General features: G+C 33.9%; 5 protein-coding genes across 6 annotated transcripts in view; 2 read left to right on the top strand and 3 right to left on the bottom strand.

Moving 5' to 3' along the window:
* Positions 2,173-2,978, bottom strand: LOC104782605 (sigma factor binding protein 2, chloroplastic-like). The gene has a single exon (XM_010507581.2). It carries the CDS (start codon positions 2,873-2,875, stop codon positions 2,432-2,434), a length of 444 nt encoding a protein of 147 aa, XP_010505883.1. The 5' UTR covers positions 2,876-2,978; the 3' UTR covers positions 2,173-2,431.
* On the top strand, positions 8,792-10,937 carry LOC104782604 (F-box protein At2g41170-like). Its single transcript, XM_010507579.2, has 5 exons — positions 8,792-9,780; positions 9,915-9,994; positions 10,085-10,257; positions 10,356-10,427; positions 10,526-10,937. The coding sequence occupies exons 1-5, from the start codon at positions 9,187-9,189 to the stop codon at positions 10,711-10,713; spliced, it is 1,107 nt and encodes a 368-aa protein (XP_010505881.1). The 5' UTR covers positions 8,792-9,186; the 3' UTR covers positions 10,714-10,937.
* LOC104782603 (rhomboid-like protein 18) lies at positions 12,385-15,173 on the top strand. 2 transcript variants are annotated; one of them, XR_767041.2, is made up of 9 exons: positions 12,385-12,609; positions 12,705-12,805; positions 13,330-13,470; positions 13,586-13,652; positions 14,031-14,182; positions 14,278-14,379; positions 14,487-14,594; positions 14,712-14,944; positions 15,046-15,173. XR_767041.2 is itself a non-coding variant. In XM_010507578.2 (8 exons), the coding sequence occupies exons 1-8, from the start codon at positions 12,585-12,587 to the stop codon at positions 14,877-14,879; spliced, it is 864 nt and encodes a 287-aa protein (XP_010505880.1). In that variant the 5' UTR covers positions 12,385-12,584; the 3' UTR covers positions 14,880-15,173. The 2 variants fall into 2 exon arrangements, 1 of the variants encoding a protein (XP_010505880.1); XM_010507578.2 differs by having other exon boundaries at positions 14,712-15,173.
* On the bottom strand, positions 15,258-17,622 carry LOC104782601. Its single transcript, XM_010507576.2, has 6 exons — positions 17,012-17,622; positions 16,734-16,826; positions 16,405-16,638; positions 16,201-16,303; positions 15,862-16,091; positions 15,258-15,798 (listed from the first exon to the last, which is right to left on the bottom strand). Exons 1-6 carry the CDS (start codon positions 17,338-17,340, stop codon positions 15,579-15,581), a joined length of 1,209 nt encoding a protein of 402 aa, XP_010505878.1. The 5' UTR covers positions 17,341-17,622; the 3' UTR covers positions 15,258-15,578.
* Positions 17,730-19,262, bottom strand: part of LOC104782602 (CDPK-related kinase 1-like) — a 3,715-nt gene continuing 2,182 nt past the window's right edge. Inside the window, exons 6-11 of the mRNA XM_019244241.1 lie at positions 19,049-19,256; positions 18,857-18,969; positions 18,661-18,768; positions 18,511-18,573; positions 18,256-18,423; positions 17,730-18,135 (exon numbers count right to left, since the gene is read on the bottom strand). Of these exons, the coding sequence (XP_019099786.1) occupies positions 17,998-18,135; positions 18,256-18,423; positions 18,511-18,573; positions 18,661-18,768; positions 18,857-18,969; positions 19,049-19,256 (798 nt within the window). The 3' untranslated portion in view covers positions 17,730-17,997. The remainder of the gene's footprint in view (positions 18,136-18,255; positions 18,424-18,510; positions 18,574-18,660; positions 18,769-18,856; positions 18,970-19,048; positions 19,257-19,262) is intronic.

Below are 19,262 nucleotides of genomic sequence, written 5' to 3'. Positions count from 1 at the left end.
ACATACATACTGAAAAAAATACGTATACTGCGTTTGCCTTTGATCTATATATATATTTTAATTAATATATTAATTTTTAAGGTATAATGTATTTTCTGAATATGTTATGTGTTCTGTACATAATATTTCAATATGTAAATGTAAATAGTTGTGCTATAAGCTAAAAGATATATTTGTCTATGTTTCACATTTAATTACATGCAAAATACCAATACAAAGATACATTTATGAAAATAATCGATCGGCTCCATGGTAGCCTCAACAAAGATTCACTGAGGAGTCATATTAAAAACAGAATGCTCGCTGAATTTTTTTTTTCAAGTATATGAAATACAATAGAAACAAAAATTTATCATCTTAAAAGAAAAAAAAAAAAAAGCTTTTTAATTTTATTTTTTTTTGTCTTAACTTTTGAAACTCATGAAGTCGTAGAAACCAGCGTAACTTACATATTGTAGTTCCTTACAATAATGTGACCTCTACTAAATACTGTATCAAATTTTGTTTTAAAAAATACAGTATTAAATGTTAAGAAAAAATAACAAAATTCTTGTATCATTAAAAAATAATCGAAAATAAATGTATTATTGCGTAGCTCTATTATATAGAGACTAGGTTTGGACCCGCACGTACGTGCAAAGTTATTTTTACATAATTTAAAAAAAAAAATTGTGCGATCAAACCCGTCTAATATGTCTGATTGCAATGCTTAAATTTTTTTTGACCCGAAAAAACCTCATTCCTCGTAATTCATATGAGTAAATAGTATGTCCGCATATGTTCTGCTTGAATTCTTGTTCCCAAAATTCTCGTACCGTATTTTGTCATACATGAATATACCCACACAAAATTCTCATAACCTGATTATTATGAAACTAATTTGAACGATTTCCTAAAATATAATAATTCTGTTGTTTAATTTTTTTTTTCTTCTTAATATGTAAATTAGGTCAGTTTGGCAACATGGATATTTGATATGATTTTTTTTTAACCCTTAAGTGTATTTCCCAATTAATAGTATAGATTTCCTTCAATTATTGAATGAAATATTCCTTATTTATACTAATGATAATTTAATGTAAATAATATAGTAAGAGAAGGGAAAGTAATAAAATGGGATATAAAGCGTGAGTATTTTATATAGGAGATATCATAAGGTATTTTATTAAGGAGAATTTTTTTAATTTGGATATTATTATTTTTTAAGTAATATATGTGTTCGTAATTGATGGAAAAATAAAATTACAAAATTGTTTCGTGAGGGGAAAGACTATAATTGGTCATTAGATCCTTTATATAATTGGTCTTAGTTATGGTATTATATCACTGGATTTTATAAATTTTAACTGGTCATTAGATTCCTATATATCTCAGCTATTGGTTAAAAAAACACTATAACTACATATTTATATATAATGTTTAACTACATAGTTATCCAAATTAAAGAATATATTTATGTCATTTTAATTGGTGATCATATGTTTTTTTTGGCAAATATAGTTATTGTTTTTAACAAAAGAATAAACATTAATCCAGTTTCAAATGATCTTTGATTTTTTCACCATTAGAGCTTTATAAAATTATTAGAAAGATAACATTATTTATATTTCTGAAGATATGATTTTAAATATATATATTTTCACATCTCATAATATAGTTATATTATTATATTACAATATATAGTGAAATTAATTTAATTTTGAAAATATGTAGGGGATAATATTTATCAATTTGTAAATAATATTTACCAATTTTAGAATTTATAGGAGCAAAATATTGTGTATATAAATAAATTGAATAGCAGTGACAATTTTATGTTATTTTATGGAATACTAATGGTAAACAATAAATTGAATACGAAACTCTCTAGCGACGACAAATCAGCTTTTTCTCCATAATGTTTCTATTTTAATATATAGGGATGGGGTCAACCAAAATTATCTTCTAAAATCCAAAAATAAATTAAAAAATCAAAAGGGATACATCAAACATCTATCCAAATGTTCTACTAAAGTCCGTGATAACATAAAAGCTCTCTCTAAATGGTTGTAGTTTTTGTTTCCATATGTGATCATTTAATTTACCACATGGGAGATCAAACTGATGATCACAAAAATTATTACCATCAAACTGGGAATTTGATATGATACTTTATATATTTACACAAATATAAACCACCTGATAAGGTTTTTGATTATTATATATATATAAAAAAAAACAAACAAATGATTGAAATGACCACAGTAATTTGCTATATATGTATCTCTCTACTCACAAACGAAAATAATTCACCAAGCTAGCAACTATATATAGATTTCGATGAAAAAACCCTAAAACTATACTAGATGATTGCTTCTTCATATGTTTCAGTGTGGAAACTTACATAGTATTTTTGTAATAAGAATTGTTTTTTTTTTTTTTTTGGTTGGATTCAGAGAGAACCAATGCTTCCTAAAGCATTCACATTGTAAAAACCAGAGGAGAAAAAACCAGAAAGACTTGCCGACATCTGAGGAGCATCAAACACTTCATCATCATCCATCGGTGAATAGTACTCACGGATCCCTCCTCCATCCAACGGCTCAGAGTTCATCTCCGACGACTCACATGGACGGTGGAGATTTTCTTCGACCGGGAAAGTGGTGGGTTCCTGTGGTAGATCAGCTGCGTCTTGACCGGTGAGTTCTTGAACGAGCTCTCTGAACTTAGAAGGACAAGTCTCGACTCTCATAGGATTTGATATGTAACGGACTTTGATGGGTTTGTTCGTAGTCATCCTCGTCGTTGACTTCCTCTTTTGCTTCGGTGGTATCCTCGTCGGAGACGATGATGATTTTCTCCGGTTTATGAGCAACGTCGATGATGACTGATCCATCTTCTTTATTAATTCCTTTTTTCGTTTGTAAGAGAGAAAAAATTTAGATGTGTATGAGCTTATCTTTGTTTTAGCCCAATTTTAAAATATATATACAATAAACTTTTTTTTTTTACTGTTTAGGAAGGAGAGTGGAAATTACAGCGAAGATAGGGAAGAGAGAAGAAGCAAACAAAACAAATTAAATGGCATTGAGTCCGAGTTGAATCCTCCTCATCTGCTGATAGCCGACGGCGCGTGTGTGTGTATTTTCATAATACGTATTACTTGATCCTAAGTTTCTCCACGATCTTAATTCTTAACTAGTGTGATTTATAAAAACCAAACAAACAAAAACAAGTGTGATTTATTACTCTTTCTGATTGGAAAATTGTTGGACTTGGACCAAAGAAACCCTAGAATATATTGTCGGGAGACTTGACTAGTGTGGACTGTGGACTATATCGTATTAGGACGTTTCAGTGGTATAATGATATAATCAAATGGGTTTAGATCAATCAATCAATATTTTGGACATCTCAATGATATAAGATAATTACAAAAACATTTAAATTAACCTAGTATATAACGAATTTTTGGACATAAAAAAATGTTGTATACCAATATCTATAGTCTCGACTTAAAATAATTAGAATGATTTCCCCGGACGTGTTTGTCACGCGCCAAAACAATCGGTGATGGAAGATATATGAGAAGAAGGTAAAGTGAAAGCCGCCGTCGGCTAATATGCCATCAGGGTACCTAAGAGAAGGCCACGTCATGATCGGTGAGGTAGAGGTATAGACGCCATGACGTCACTTTTGTCCCGACGATAATGATCTCATCACCAACTTAATTCTAACTGAAAAAAATTTAACTAACCTTCGCGGGAACCATTGACGATGCTACTTAACCATGGTGATTAACACAAATATGATCCCAAAAAAAAAAAAAATTAGCCAAAAAAAACTTCTAACTACTTAAGTTGTCAACAACAAAAAACAAAAACTTCCTACCAAAAAACGAAAACTAACCATTGTGTAAATTATTATAGGTTTGATAATGATATACAATAATATGTTATATTTACGTATGAAAACTTGAAAAGGGATAGTCATTCCATTAGAGTCAACTCAATCGTTTTTCATGGTTTGAGTCAACTCAATTGTTGAGCACGGAATATAGATCTAACTGGTGATTTAGTTTATTCGATTTTAGTCCCATTTTAGAAGAAACAGTCTGTTGGTTTCTATGTACAAATTTGAAGTTAATATTTAATTATTTTAGCACCTAATCTCGATTTTTAATTACTTTATTGGGGACACTTTCCATTTGCCGACTCCAACATAATCTCGATTTTTAATTACTTTACATATTTAATATATGTATATGGTGCCAATAAAATAATTAAATATGTTACATAATCTCGATTTTTAATTACTTTATTAACACCATATACATATATTATTAGGGGAGGTATTGGTTTAGGATTTAGAAAGAATTTTAATGACTTTAAAAGTTAGGTAAAATATGTTGTTATTCAATCAAGACTTTTGAAAACTCTTTAAAAATTTGGTGTTATTGGTTGTGGATTTGTAAAAAGTTATCTAAAATCTTGATAAATCTAGTGTTATTGGATTAAAAATTTTATAAAGTCATTAAAAGTTTTATGTTATTCAAGTAAAACAAAAGAATCTTGGATTGTTAATGAATTCAAATTTTATGTTATTGGTTTAGGATTTTATATCATTTCCTTCATAACAAAAGTCATGAAAACTCTTTCATCAAATAGAAAGATTTTACAAGATTAGAAAAAACAAATCATCAAGATTTTAAAAAACTTCCTAAACAATCTCTTAGAATCCTTCATTTTTACCTTTCAATTTTCTATAATTCTAACAATCAGCAAGAACATAAAATCATTAAAATTCTTTCTAAATTCTAAACCAATACCTCCCCTTAGTATATTACTATTTAACAACATAAATGTTAATGATGATATCGAAAAGTAATGTATTCATGTATTGTATGAGTAGAAAACTCAAACACTTAATACGAAAGAGTTTTAATTGGAAAAATAATTGATAGAAATGAAAGCAAAAGGGGTCCATGTGGACAAGTGGGACGAGAGGTAGCACTGCGGTATGTGCGGTGGTCTGTCCTTAATTAAAAGGTTTAGCTCTTGACATCGGTCTATGTATTATTATTAGTGAGGGCCCTCGTATTGCCCCTCCCAAAACTCCTAATTTTTATTTCGTTTTGATCAATACTACATTTTATTTCAAAAAGTTGACAGGTTTAATCATCGTATAATATTACAGTAGATTCTAAGATAATTGTTTTAGTGTTAGTTCACTAATCAGAAGAACGTTATCGTAAGCTCCGACAAATTCTTAGTACTTTAAAAAAAAAAATCGAACTTGACCATATTGATCTTCAACAAATAAGTCAAGTCACGTGTACGTAGATAGAGAGGCTTTCATTTTTTCGTGACACATAATATAATTCCAAATACGACTTTACTCGATGTTCATAAAAGTTGAAAAAATCTCTTATATTACGAGAGGCTATCATTTTTTCCCCCATGAACAAAATAGGAATACCCTCCTTACAATAGAGACGTACGAGTATGCCTCGGTCCCATTTCATTAAGGAAAAAAAAAAAGCATTAACAATGTAACGAAATTCATATCACAATATTCGCAAAAGCCAACTATATCACATCTTATAATTATGAGTCTTACAAAATAAACGAATCTAACTTTCTCGATAACCATTATAGAAGTTGAACCAAAATAATTTTAAATTTGTCGGCGACACCTTCTTTACCAATCTCTGTACGTAGCTGGTTACTTGAGACTAATGACCGACTATGTTGATGGCCATGAATTAAAATTATTTTTGGCACAATTACAGAAACGGCAATAACACCATAACCACCGAAGAAATTGGTGATTTAAAAAGGTTTGGGCAATAACGAGTAACGACCAAACAAAAAAATGTTTGGACACCAAAAAGTTAAAAAACGTATTCGTGGTTGCATTATCCTAAAAACACGTACGTGTGTTGACTCTGAAAGTAAACGGATCCAAACGACTGACTTCTTCCGAGACAATCTATCAAGTAGATTGGGTACGTATTTTATGTTATTATTGTCCACGATTTACACGTATCCTCAAACCACTTCATTTTTTCTCTGTTCTTTCTAGTAGAGCATACGGTACTGAATTCATCTTTGATCTAGATGTTGTATTGATCATCACATAGATATACATTTTTTACGTTTGTTATTTGTCAAAGTGTGGTGTTTTTACAATTTCTTAATTTCTTACACATATTTGTGAACTTAAAAACAAAACAAAAATAGTTTAGAAAGAGATTCAAGATATCTTTTGTAAGCTATTCGAAATACAAATATATATATACATATATATATTTTCCGACATTTGGAATAAAAATATACATAGTTTAATTTTATAGAGATCTAATAATGAGTTTTGTTGACATGCCATTGTGAAAATTATTTTATACGTTTTTTCTACTTATTATAATGGTAAATCTATATATAAGTTTATAATAGACAAAATATCTGTAATCCTGTATGTTTGTATGTTTATGTTTTGGTAATCAAGTCTTTTTTATTCTCAGAGAAAAAGATAAGTCCATTGGGACCAACCACACGATTCACTGCTATACGATTCTCCTTCACATGCCGAGAGCAGAATGTTTGTGCAGATGCTCTAGCTAAAGCGGCAGTAATTAGTGATAGACCATATATGTTGTATAATACTTGTCCACAATTCTATATTCTGCTGTAAACACAGATCTGCATTTTGATTTCTAATAAAGTCATTGGAAGGAAAAAAAAAAAAAAAAGTCCATTGGGACCATATTCCAAAATCCAAATCCTAAAAGCAACACTTACACAACCGTCTTCATGAACGATTCTCCAAATCCGTGTTTTATAAAAAGACAAATATGAGAAGCCCACTGGACCAAACTCTAAAAGCAAGTCCTCGTCGGATGCTTGAATGTAGTAGGCCTGGGCACTAATACCCGTATTCGATCCGTTACTCGACTCGTACCCGTCTCGAAAAAAGGTACCTGCAGCTTTAGGGTCGAGTAAAGGGTATTATAATTATATTACCTATGAGTAAAAGACGAGTATAGGGTATTAGTTTAGTTTTCAATACCCGTCCCGTTACTCGTCCCTTTACCCGTTTTGTTACCCGACCCTAAATACCCTTTAATATTTTGTATTATTATTATTTATTATTAATTTATAAATATATTATAGAGTTAAAGTTAAAGTCTAAGTTCAACTTAGTCCAACTGAAATGATATATACGACGCCCAATTGAATTAATATTTTATTTTTATTTTTTAAGTTTGTAATTTTCTAATTTTTGGACTTATATGTTGCATACATTTATGAATTTTTCTTTTTCGGATTTTGGAATATGAAATTATTATTGCGATTATTGACAATTTTTTTATCAGATATTCATTTATTCGGGTAAGGATAAAGGGTCGGGTATTTAAAGGGTCAACTATTTTTTTCCGGGTACCCGTTTTTCCGGATACCCGTTTTTCCGGATACCCGTTATTTAAGAGTCGAGTACGAGTAATTTTTTTCTATTACCCGTTAGGGTCGGGTCGGGTAAAAGGTATGAAAAAATTCAAGGATACCCGTCCCGTGCCCCAGCCCTCGTTGAATGTACCCGCTTTCTAATTTTAATTATCCCTTTTCAAAGCAAAATGTTCCCTTTTCATTCTACTTTCCGAATTTTGGGGAAAGTCTTGGTAGATGGATTTGGAGTCGGCCTCGGTTTTGGTAGTTCAGATCAGTGAAGTCGGCTCTTGTATGCTTTTACCTAAAACTGTTTGTTCCATAATGCAGTAATAGTGTGGAAAAGCAAAAAAAAAAAAAAGTAAAAGATTTGGAAGAGATGTTCTACTATTTTGAAACCAATTTCTTCTACAAAGCCCTGAAAACTTAGCTTGATACCATCAAAGGACAAAGATCTGGAAGAGATGTTTGATTATTTTGTCTCCGAAAGTTAACAATGGAGGCTTGCCCCCTTTTATATGAATAATGTAACCCGAATACATATTTACCATAACAAAATTAAAAATATTATGTAAATGTATATATTTCTAATAGAAAGTTTGGTTACATAATAATAGGTATATTACAGTGAGCTCTTCTTAAGTATGTAAACTTGCAACATTCATGTAACTTATACTGTACTTTTTTCCATTGTTTTATCCATTTCTCTTTGATCATTTTGCTCACTGTTGGGAACTTGGGATAGTAAGGCCTGACTGGTGATCGTGAGTGCAGGTAAGAATTCCTAAATTTTTCAAGGCATCGAATGTTTAGGAAATTGGTTTGGGATCGTGTGACTTGGAGCAATTCACCCTTAGGAATTTTATTTTTGGAAATTTAAAGAAACAAAGTAGTATCTTTCAAACCTTATCAACTACAATTGTCGTATAGTCCACTTCACTTAAGTTGAACTACCAAAAAGGAGTTGACCAAGTCGGTGGTATTGGACTATTTGGTTTCGTGAGATTTTTTTGGCTTTTAAGACCTTTTAAGATTATTTAGATAGATCGATAAACCAACTAATCGTTTCATAATCTTTTAAATGTTTTTGTACAAAGTAGTTGGAAAGTTTGGTTGAATTAGGCTACAGACAAAACAAAACAAAATAAAGTAGTTGGGAAGGTGTTTACGGTTTCAATACATTTTCCCCTCATTCGATCTTTGTTGATTTGAGTAGCTGCTTTATGATTGAATTGGGTCGACCTAAAATCGATCGCCAGCTGTCACGCACGACATAAACTCGATAAGGTCACTTTCTCTCTATATAAATCTTCTCATGGTATTGTCACTGAAGTCATGTTATTGGCTTAACAAACGTTATTAGTTCTGCCTCTACTCCACCTACCCCCTAACTGTATTTTTATTGCTCACCCAATTTAATGTTGCACTTCCTTGAAATTTAATAGCCTCACAACGAATCTTTTTACAAAACCCTTAAAACTCGTTATTATTGTTCACAACACGATGTCTCTTTAGTGTTCTTTTTTTTTTCTTTCTTAATTGTCTCTCCGCTAATATAGTGGCCTCAACTTCAAGCTTCGTTGCTTAGTACTACTACTTGTAAAAATCGGACAAACACACAAAGCGTGACTCCATACGACAGCTCCTCTTGAATTGCGCGTGTGAATAACCCAATAAGGCAAAAGAACTTTTTTTTTGTTAATCTACCTCAGTTCTCTCTCTCTCTCTTCTCTCATAGTTTCTCCCTCGTTTCTTGCTCTCAATGGAGACAAAGTACCTCACTTTCTTCTCGTTTTGTTTCCCCAACACGATTTGTGTGTTACTCTTACTCATAGTTTCTTGGCTTGCAAGAAGCATTATCGATCGTAATTGGTTAAGAACACTACTACGGAGAACAGAAGCGAAGAAGAATCAAGAAGATGAAAACAAAATGTCTCTTCTGGATTTGCCAGACTTAACCTTAGACTGCATCTTAGAGAAGCTCTCTCCATCCGAGCTATGTGCTATGGCTTGTGTTTGCTCTGAGCTTAGAGACAAATGTGTGAGCGATCATCTATGGCAGAATCATATGGAGACAAAATGGGGAAGACTGATGGGTGATGCAGCGACACAAGAGTGGAAATCTCATGTCGCAACGATAATGAGATGTCTCAGAAGTTCAAATCAAAGCAGTAGTAAACCAAATTGGAGATCGAGGTTTGTTGCGAGTCTTAAACCTTTTTCATGGTTAAGTTCAAACCACGGCTGTGACAAGAGAGGCTCATCATACTTCGCACCTATCGACTCTGTTATGTATTGGTACTCGAATCTTGAGAATGGCAAGTTTTGGTTCCCTGCTCAGGTTTACAACCGCGAGGTAATTATGGAACAATACGTGAAAGATTTCACCTTTATGGGGTTTTAGAGTTACCCATTAGACTGATTCAGAGAAAATTGATTTTTTTGATTACTAAATTTGGAAATCGAATTCTTTTGCTTGTTTGGTCTCAGAACGGACATGTTGGGTTCATGATGTCTTGTTACGATGCTAAGATCAGATACGATTTCAGGAGTGATACATTTCAAGCAAAGTAAGAATTTATTATTATTATTATTATCTAAGCATCCCTGAGATTTTTCTGATTAAATTTTGAGTATTTTTTTTCTCCTTTTTTCATTAGATACTCAGCGCATGGCCGGCGAGCGGCGGAGGAAAAAGTGACGTGGCAGAGGCTGAGACCGTCTCAAGTGGACATAAAGTCACGTGATCTACACGTGTCAGATTGTTTGCACGGACTTCGACCCGGAGACCATTTCGAGATCCAATGGCGAAGAACCAAAGAGTTTCCTTATGGTCTCTGTTCTTGTTTCCCCCACAAAAACAATTTTTTGTTCTTTAAATCAATATCATATTCGTCTGAATCATTATCAAATTCAATCAATGCGGCGTAGGTTGGTGGTTTGGAATCGTGGGTCATCAGCGAAACTGCGGCGGAGAAGAGAACTGCCGTTGCCACACTGACGGTAATAAGTTTAACAATTTTTTATGTCTTTTTGATTTGTTTTAATTATGGAAGAAAGAAACAAAGGAAACTATTTTTTGTGTGTGTGTGTTTTGGCAGAGAATGTGGTGATGGAGTTCAGACAATTCAGACGGGAGTCGCCGTGGAGTAGGACGGTGATAAACAGAAAGGAACACCGTGAGACGGGAAATGAAGAAGACGGTTTCTACGGCGGAGTGAAGAAATTGGGTACGGAGGAAGAGGTTTCTACTTGGAAGCGTTTGTGGCCATCACAATCCTTGGAATAGTACTAGTGTCATTACTAGGGATTACAAAGTGCTACGTTCGGATTTTGATTACATTTTATTTTGCAAATTTTGTTTTGAAGCTATTTTGTTTTTGTTTATGATTTTTTATATATATATTTAAGTTTGTAAATATCTATTTTTTTAGATTATTGTAATTAAAGGTTGCTTGGTTTTGGAAGTTGTAAGGACATTTTCAATCCTATCAAAACTTTATTATAGAGTAATATTTATTCTAATTCTACTATATGTTTTACTCTATAATATATAAAATGATAGGATTTTTCTATACTTAGAGCAATTATATTATCAATTCTATTTTTTTTACTCTAATTCTATTTTAGAGTTGGAAATAGAGTAATACACTAAAAAAAACAATGTTCTATTTTAAAATCACTTTATTTTAAAGATTTTTTTTTAATGATGTACATTAGAGATGGTCTAATAGTTGTATAAATGTCAAATGATAGCATAAATGTTTTTTGTGTATCTCCCATCTTTTTGGTTGTATATTTTTTTTTGTTCCTTTTGTTTTGGTTGCTCTTTGGGTTACCTCTTTTAATATTTAGGTGTGTTGGGATTGGTTTGTGTTTATTAGGAGTGAAAAATAATATGAATATACATTATGTAGTATTTGAATTCGTGTTTGCTATGTCAGTTGTAGTGATTATTTGCAATTAATTTGGGATTTGTGTGTGCTTTTCTACAAAGAAGCAAGGACTTGTAAATAACATTTGGGAGAATTTTGTGCATCATTTCTTTGCCTTTATTTTGTCTTAGTTTAGCCAACTTTTAATATTTAGTATATTAGTGAGGTAATTGAGCATGGTATCTTAGTTTGTAAGTATAATAGTAATTTGATTGATGCTTTTAAAATGAGAAAATACTCTTATTAGTTCTCATAAACAATAATCGTCTAAGGAATCTGATTCATTGATAGTGATTCTCTAGAAGATGGATTTTTTTTTTAAATTCATTTTGTTGTCACTTTCATACTTCCTCTTTGACGGTAAAACTCTAGCATCACTGCTTTGTTTCTTTGAATCATCCAATCAACACTAGACTTATTTAATAGTTTTTTTTATCAATGCTTTGTTATTGTTCATCGGTTTTTTTTTTTTCGTTTGTTTTTTTTTTTTAACTTGTTGTCTTGCTTTTTCTCTTATATTTGTTGTTAATGTTGCATGTTTTAGATGAATTTTATTTTATTGAAATGAACACAAGAAAAAGCCTTAAATTATTCCTTTATTAGTAATAATTACTCATTTTTTATGAGAATTTTGCTTAAAGCATATAGCAAAACTCGTCGATTAATTTACTATTTAGGTGAGGGGATGATATAGTATGATACGGTTTCGATATTGTTGCAAAATCTATTTCTTTGACTAATATAATATGTAAATAAATATATAAATCCATTAAAAAAAAGGAATACGATTGACTTATTTGTGTAAATAGCAACTTTTTTTTTAATACACAAACGCAAATTGCTCAAGGAATCTAAAATTTTGATGCAAATAATATGCGTTTATGCGACTATTGGTTTATAAACGTTATACTTGAAACTAGAGGGTTAGTATTATAAGATACTGAAAAGATCCGGGGCTTTAGCTGCAAAGTTCTTAAATTTAATTTTGTTTTTTAAATAGCAAATATGCTAATAATGAAAGATTCTGGATTGTTCAGTTTCTTCTGCTCAGTTTTTTTTTTTTCTGAATTGGAGAGGACAAAGTAGTGAAAATTCCCGGAAACATCCCTCCGTAGAAAATAAAATTCATCGGAGACGACTTAAGGAGAAGAAACGAAAGCTTCCCTCTTCTCCGATCTCTCACAATCCCCGATTTGATTTTTTTCGTTCATCCCGATTAGTAGAGATGAGCGGAGGTCCCTCCGGTTTCAGTACGTTTTACCTTAATTCTCTCTTTTGTCTTCTTTGTTTCTGTTTTTTCGTTTCTGGGTTTTTGATTAATGTTCGAAATTTTGGAACTTTGCAGACAATGCTCCGGTTACGAAAGCCTTCGTTACTGCAACTGCCCTTTTCACTGTCTTCTTCGGGATCAGGAGCGGTTCTTCCAACCTCGGCTTGTCTTACCAGGTACTGTTTCTTTCATCTCTGTGTTCAATTTGAAGCCTTTCTGGGTTTTACAGAAGAATTAGGATCCGATTCTGGCTCTTATTTCCATAGGTTCTTAGGATTTTGGATACCAAGGCAATTGTTTTGCTGCCTTATTTGTTGTCCTCTAATTGCTAATATAAGCACTAGAAAATGTTGCGGATTATGCTTAGGTTCTTACTCTAGTTTGCAAGGTTTTGACTTTACTGGGAGGACGCAAGCAGCTACACTGAAACAAGCTTGAGGATAGGCATCATACTACTTACTTATTCATTGATGCAGTTTGTACATGTATTCTTCATCAGCTATTGGTGTAATGTGGATTGGTTTTTAGGCTCCAGATGTTAAATAGTTTTATTACTTGCGTCTACTCACTTGATTGTCTATGCATCTAGTCTTGCAATTACAAAGATGTTTGATTGTTTAAAAGAATCTTGTTTATGTGTTTCGTAGAATAATAATTAAAAGTTCGTATTTTTTATAAATTTTTCTCAATCTCATTGCAGGATATATTTGAGAAGTTTCGGATATGGAAACTAATCATATCGAGTTTTGCGTTCTCGTCCACAACAGAGTTGTTTTCCGGCTTGTATTTGCTCTACTTCTTCCGAGTCTTTGAGAGACAGATTGGTTCTAATAAGTATTCGGTAAGGGATACTCTAGCTCAACTTTTTCTTCATGACTTTAACTGTCCTTTACCCTGGTAACTAGAAAGATAAGTGCTTCGAGACTGAATAAGTTAAATTTGTGCTCATCCTGCAGGTTTTCATCTTGTTCTCTGGGGCTGTGTCACTGATACTAGAGACCATTTTGTTATCTCTGTTTAAAGGTATGCACCTTCCCAATTTCAGATAGTCTCATTAAAATCTACACTGTTTTGGTCAATACTCGTCCTTTAGAATATGAAATCTGGGCGCTAATGCAGACAACTATAAAGGAATTGTAACTTGCTACTAGTCTCACCAAACATCTAAGAAAATTTGTACAGTGAGTATTAGGATATTCTGAAAAAATTCCGTCAGTCATAATGTTGAATAGATCCTACAGAGAATTCCCTTGGTCCATCATTTAAATTATCAAGATATGATTTTGTGCATTCTCAATAAGCGTTTGTGATATGACCTTATATGAAATTCCAAAAACACAAACATTTTACATTTATTGATTGTGGGTATATCTATATAACAAACTGTTGTTTCTTTTGTAGATCCTACTGCAAACCTACTGACATCTGGACCATACGCCGTCATATTTGCTTCTTTTGTACCCTTCTTCTTGGACATTCCAGTAACAAAGAGGTTTGGTGTATTTGGCGTCCCCTTCTCTGATAAATCATTCATATATCTTGCGGGTGTCCAGGTAAAACATACCATATGCTTATATATATGACTTTTGTTGTGCTGTAGATTTCTTTTTCTTTTAATTGATAAGTTTACTGGTTTCAATATTTGTAGCTTTTACTGTCATCTTGGAAAAGATCCATCCTTACTGGCTTTTGCGGCATTATTGCTGGTTCCTTGTACCGGTTGAACATCTTTGGTATTCGCAAGGCAAAGGTTATAACCTTTCCAAACCGTTTGCTTAAAAACAACATCATTCATCTCCTCAAATGTGAATTTTGTCTACTGTAGTAACACAAAGTTTTGTCTAAAATACATGACAGTTCCCCCAGTTCATGGCTTCGTTCTTTTCCCGTTTTTCTTTGCCCTCCTTGAGCAGCCAATCTCAACCACAAAGAAGGACATCACCCAACTTAGGTCGCCAATCAGTGGCAAGTCGTTATCTTTTCTTTGCAGCATCTTTTTTTTTTTGCCTCTTTATCCAAACTCCTATTACAATCTAAATATCCCATCTTCGTTTGCTGACATGTGATGTTTCTGTTTTTCAGAGAGCTTTTCGAGCTCCAATGCCATCAACTACAGAGCCATCTGAGGAAGCCATAGCTACTTTGGTATCAATGGGATTTGACCAGAACGCAGCGAGACAGGCTCTTGTACATGCCAGAAATGATGTCAACGCTGCCACCAACATCCTTCTTGAAGCACACTCTCAGTAAACCCTTTACTAGGAAGTTTCAGAATCATTTTCGATTTGAGATGGAGACATTGCACAACACAAGAGGTATTCTTCTGCTGCGTTCTAACAACGGAAATGACCTTACCTTAACGACAATATGTCCAGTGGATGATCTGATTTACTTCCTCTTTTTCTTTCTTTTATAGGTATTCCTTCTGCCTCTTTTAGTTACAGTTGTAGTTTTATGTTTATTATGTAAGTGCAGATTTGAAAGAAAAGAAAAAAACATGGAGATTGAGGTTTATTTGACTAAACCTTCAGAGATTAAAATCTACAGTCCCATTTAACACTTCACAAAACCTATTCTACATGGAAAAGAAAACAAAATACGAAAATGTACTTATACTGGATTATGATATAGTTTAAGAGAAGACATGCTCATTAAAAGACTGCAACTCAAAAGTTTTACTTTAAAAAATCTATTTTTGATGCAAATGAATATTAAAGTAAATAGTTCACACTTGACAGTTTGATTTACACAAAACTGAAGCAATCTAAGTAAAGAAAAATGCTCAAGTAACTGTTAGTCTCTGAGTTCTCATACACAGACTTCTCCCACGAGCAAGAGAATCTTCTTCAGACAAGATTAGCCTCAACTGCAAGTAATTGGAAAGTGATGAGACTTTTGTCTGAATCGTTGTGTGATTTTTGCTAGTGAGGTCATAGATAGTTTAGCTTGTTACTTTTTGCCTTCTTCCATGGTGTAAACTGGTATTTCCCAGTTATTGTTCTTTTTTGGATCATCTGTTAAAGTGAGATCCGTTTCGTACTCTCTAAATGTTTTGAAGAATGTCTTTGCACCCATCATTATCAGCCTCTCCACCATGAATAACTGATAGTTGTTCTCGACTATCGGATCCAAAATCTTGCTGAAATTCGATGAATAAGCCACTTTGTACCTGCAGTGTAACAAGTATCTTATTATAAACCTATAAACTTGAATGTAGACCTAAAGATATTACCTGCTTGCGAGAGGCGAAAAGAATCCAGGGGTTCTCTCATTAGAACCGATAAAAAGAGTCCGTCCTGGTGGGATCTGCTTCTGTATTCTACCAAGGATGAACTCTGGGCGTGTGTCTCTGTCTAAATGTGGAAACTGAGTTCTTTCAACGTGAAACCTGTCTTTTCGTGTTTTCAGTTTGTCACCTCGACGAACATGGATTGCATCGTAATCACCAAGTTGTGCTTTTATCTGTTCAACCAAAACTGGTTTATGAATAAGCTATAAGGCTTCAACAGAACTTAATCATCTCCTTTTCCATTATAAATCTAGATTGCTAGATTATGTAAAACTCATTCACCTTCTCGGCAGCATCTCTCAATCTTGATGCTGCCATATTCGGGAGAAATGAATAAGGAAGCATAAGGGCGCTACGGTTACCTCGATCCTTGCACTCAACAAACCTACATTGAAGATAGATATACGATCTGATCGAGCTAGAAGAGTTTGATGATGACTAACACAAACAAAATAAGATACTCAATTTCCTCAGAAATGTGCTTACCATGCCAAGGGACTTGCGGTTCGGTTAATGAGCAAAAGATTTGTAAAGCGGCTAGAGTCATTTAGCTCATGCCTATTGGCTCCATACACATGCGCAACCCCTCGTTCTCCCAATTTCATACTGGTCGATAGCACAATGTGCCACGTTTCTGAGTTATCCAAGATCACAGGTATTTTCTCAGAGATGAGGTCAATATCATACAATGATTCCATTGCACAAGAGCTCCCTTCCCAGCTAAGACCATACAAAGCAAAAGAGACCCTCTTGTGTTAAAAGTGGGAAACAAAACAAAAGCACTTTTCTCTACTAGTTTAAAGAAACTCGTTCACCTTTCCTCTGTAGTTTCATTGTCTGATCGATTAAGTATACCTTTCTTGTTATGTATTGGATTGATGCACATCCGAGATGGCATTACAAAAGTCCTGCAACAAGAAAGTGACAATTAGAGAGACCATATCTCAACACCATAGACACTGATCTCACCAGCATTTCCCAAAATTTAGTCAACTTTATAACCATCTCATGACCAAGAAGACTATGCCAATTCAAGAAGTCCATCAGAAATCTCAGAAGTTTGACAATTTTGTGGAGGAAATCAAAATATTACCTGTTAAGAAACATGGCTTCCTCAAGAGCACATCTAAGACTAGATTCTTGGTGACCCAAACCAGCACAGGTCTCACAGTTCTTACCAGGACAATCGATTCTGTCTCCCCAATACAAGTACTTATCCGACAAACTGTGCCGTCTCTTGCTAATTCGTGAAGACTTCAAGAAATAACCAATAAGGGTCTTCGGATATGGTAAAACCAATCCGCCGGTGGAGAGCAAGGAAGACAAAAGGAGGAGCAATGCCACGGCGACAATGCATAGCAGAACAAGTCTTCTTGATCCCAGAGTGGCTTTTGACCTATGGGATTTGCGCATTGTCGCCATTATAGTTAAAACTGTTGCAGCGAGATTAGAGGAAGAAGATAGAAAGAAAGAATCTTTGTGACGGTTAGGTAGAGATTAAGATGAGATCAGAGATCTGATGATGAAGGTCAAAGTCACGTGGGTGTCTCCCTCCATTGTGAGACACAGTCACGTGGCGTATCATTGGTTTGATGATCCATAGACGAATTGTTGTTCCGGCGCCCATTAAAAGAGTGCTCCACACGTAAAGTATAGCGGCACAAATCCACATTACAAGACATATATACACACACTTACTGTCGGAAAGACTACGATTGCGTTGACCTGAGGAAATTTAATTGTAAGCCAAATACAAATTTAACCGAAGAAACCGTTCGACATTATCAGAAAGGAGAAGGCGTAGGACATCATTGAATTAGAAACCCAATTTCAAAGAGATAATGGATATGTCTGATTCTGTACATTCCTCTTCTTCATAGACTTTTTTTTTTTTTCTTCCCACCACACACACAAGAGACGCTCACAGACATAAATATCGAATCTTTGACTCAAATGCTTACCCACCCATGATTAGAGAAGAAGAAGAAAATTACACTATCAAGAAATGGAAGAAAGAAGAAGCCACAGCCAGATTACACCTAGTTGCATCTTTTCTCAACTAACAATGTGGTTTTTGTTCTAAGCTTTTTGTAATGCTCGAGAAGACACGCCATGTAGTAATCTGACAAAGCCCAAGAAACTAAGCTTGCCATCGGAATGTCTTATCCAATCCTGAAGTACAACGTGCACCGGCACTGATGGCCCGAGTCCGAGTTCCTGCAATTAAAACACATTTGTTCAAGATCAACCATGACCAAAGTTTCCCTCTTCATGAGTCTTCTTCTCTAATCACAATCCTATAGCCTCTAGGTGAAATAAAAAGGGTAAAGTTTATACCGATGCAAGTTCTTCAATCATGATGGGTCTATTCCCGTCCTTCTCAAACAACTCATAAGCACGCCGTGCATGTTGCTCCCATGTTGCCATTGCTTCGAGCTGATAAACACTTAATGCTGAAGCACAAAACTCTTCAAAGTCGAGTTTCTTGTATTGAAGACAACTTATCTGCGTCACAAAAGATATTAGAACGTTTAAACACTCCAAACCTATTGATAAAGCTTTATACCATATCATTAGCATCTCGTTTCTTACCATGTGAACAAAATCTAAGACTCGTGAATCTTTCGTAGCATCTGTTGAGCTCTTTAGGATTGCCTGAGATTTGTATGAAAAAGTCAAGAATCACAGATAATCCTAAATAAGAAGGGAAGTGGTAGATTGAATCATGGAAATAGAACTCACTGTTTTGTAATTCTGCATTGAGATATATCCATTTTTGCTTGGCCCCAACAATGTAAATTGCTCCCGCAGATAAGCTAACTGCGGTACAGTTAATGTCTTGGCAAGAGCCTGAAACCATGAAAAAAACCACATCAATCTTCATGCTCAACAAATCACATTTTCCAAGTAAGTAGTATATGTCAGTTGTGTCACTTACTGCTAAAGCTGACTTTCTCAAGGAAGTAGACATTATGTACACTTTTGCAAGCTTGTATATGATCATATCAGATGGAATATTTAAGTCATGCGAGCCAACCAGCCAGGGATGACCTGAGTAAAAAGACAGTTGATTATTCAGATGTTCATAACATATGAAGTGCAGAACAATGATAATGATGATTATACTTACACAAAGCCTGGGCGGCAGTTAGTCTTTTACGGTAATCTTTGTTTAGCAATCTTTTCACAAAATCTACAGCGTCAGGTGATAGTGACGGCCAAGGAGCTTCTTCAAAATTGGGTTCTGCCTTTAGGACCGCTCGAAAGATTCCGGATTCAGTACGGGCCCAAAAGGGTCGACTGCCACAGAGAAGAATATAAGCAATGACTCCAATACTCCACAT

This window comes from Camelina sativa, chromosome 4 (assembly GCF_000633955.1).
Source record: "Camelina sativa cultivar DH55 chromosome 4, Cs, whole genome shotgun sequence".
In the NCBI taxonomy this organism is placed as follows: Eukaryota; Viridiplantae; Streptophyta; class Magnoliopsida; order Brassicales; family Brassicaceae; genus Camelina; species Camelina sativa.
This window is presented reverse-complemented; position numbering and strand designations above follow the sequence as displayed.